The sequence below is a fragment of the Nicotiana sylvestris genome, chromosome 5 (genome assembly GCF_000393655.2).
Source record: "Nicotiana sylvestris chromosome 5, ASM39365v2, whole genome shotgun sequence".
Lineage (NCBI taxonomy): Eukaryota > Viridiplantae > Streptophyta > Magnoliopsida > Solanales > Solanaceae > Nicotiana > Nicotiana sylvestris.
Genome location: NC_091061.1, coordinates 152562630 through 152563671, shown reverse-complemented (window position 1 = coordinate 152563671; position 1042 = coordinate 152562630). Strand labels below are relative to the sequence as shown.

Here is a 1042-nt window from a genome sequence, read left to right as displayed (position 1 = left end):
GAAAATGTGATTGAGGTCTATGCACAGATTGCAAGGTCATCCCGAGTGAGAATCTTACGATCCAACATATGCTTTTGATTATGGACTTAGAGATCAGGTGGACGAGGACGAAGAGGGCTATATTTGGTATACCTAGGGTCAGGTGGGGTGCGTTGACTAAGTACAAGGCCCAGGAGTTGGGGGAGAAGTTGCTGGCTATGAGGGTCTGAAGGAGTAACGGGACGCGAGTTGTATGTGGTCTATGATAGCGAATTGTATTAGAGAGGCAGCGAGAGAGGTGTTAAGGGTCTCAAAGGGTTTTCTTGGTGGCCATAAAGGGGATTGGTGGTGGAACGAAGAGGTGCAAGGAAAAGTAGAAGCCAAGAAAGCGGCATATTTAAAGCTAGTAGAGAGTATAGACGAGGGACAGAAGAGTGCTAATAGGGAGGGGTACAAAAAGGCTAGGAAGGAGGCGAAGTTGGCAGTTACTGCGGCTAAGACCGCGACGTTTAGTCGTTTATACGAAGAGATTGGGAATAAAGGCGGGGACAAGAAGTTATACAGGCTAGCGAAGGCGAAAGAGCGGAAGGCCCGGGATCTGAACAAAGTGAGATGCATAAAAGACGAGGAGGGAAGAGTTTTATTGGAGAGGGCACAGATTAGGCAAAGATGGCAGTCTTACTTCCATAAACTCTTGAATGAAGAGGGAGATAGTGGCATTGTGCTGGGAAAGTTGGAGTACTCGGAGCGGCAGCGAGATTTTGGGTATTGTAGAAGCATACAAGTAGGGGAGGTTGTAGGGGCTTACACAGGATTAGTAGGGGTAGAGTGACTGGGCCGGATGAGATCCCGGTGGAATTCTGGAAGAGCATGGGTAAAGAGGGCTTGGAATGGCTTACTAGGTTGTTTAATATCATTTTTAGGACGAAGAAGATGCCTGAAGAGTGGAGGCGGAGTACGATGATCCCGTTGTACAAGAACAAGGGGGATGTCCAAAACTGCAACAACTATAGGGGTATCAAGTTGTTAAGCCATACGACGAAAGTGTGGGAGAGGGTGATTG

The 1042-nt window shown here is 47.8% G+C and overlaps 1 protein-coding gene across 1 annotated transcript; it reads left to right on the top strand.

Moving 5' to 3' along the window:
* Positions 1–241: 241 nt before the first annotated feature.
* On the top strand, positions 242–811 carry LOC138869507 (uncharacterized). The gene has a single exon (XM_070147127.1). It carries the CDS (start codon positions 242–244, stop codon positions 809–811), a length of 570 nt encoding a protein of 189 aa, XP_070003228.1.
* Positions 812–1042: the final 231 nt, after the last annotated feature.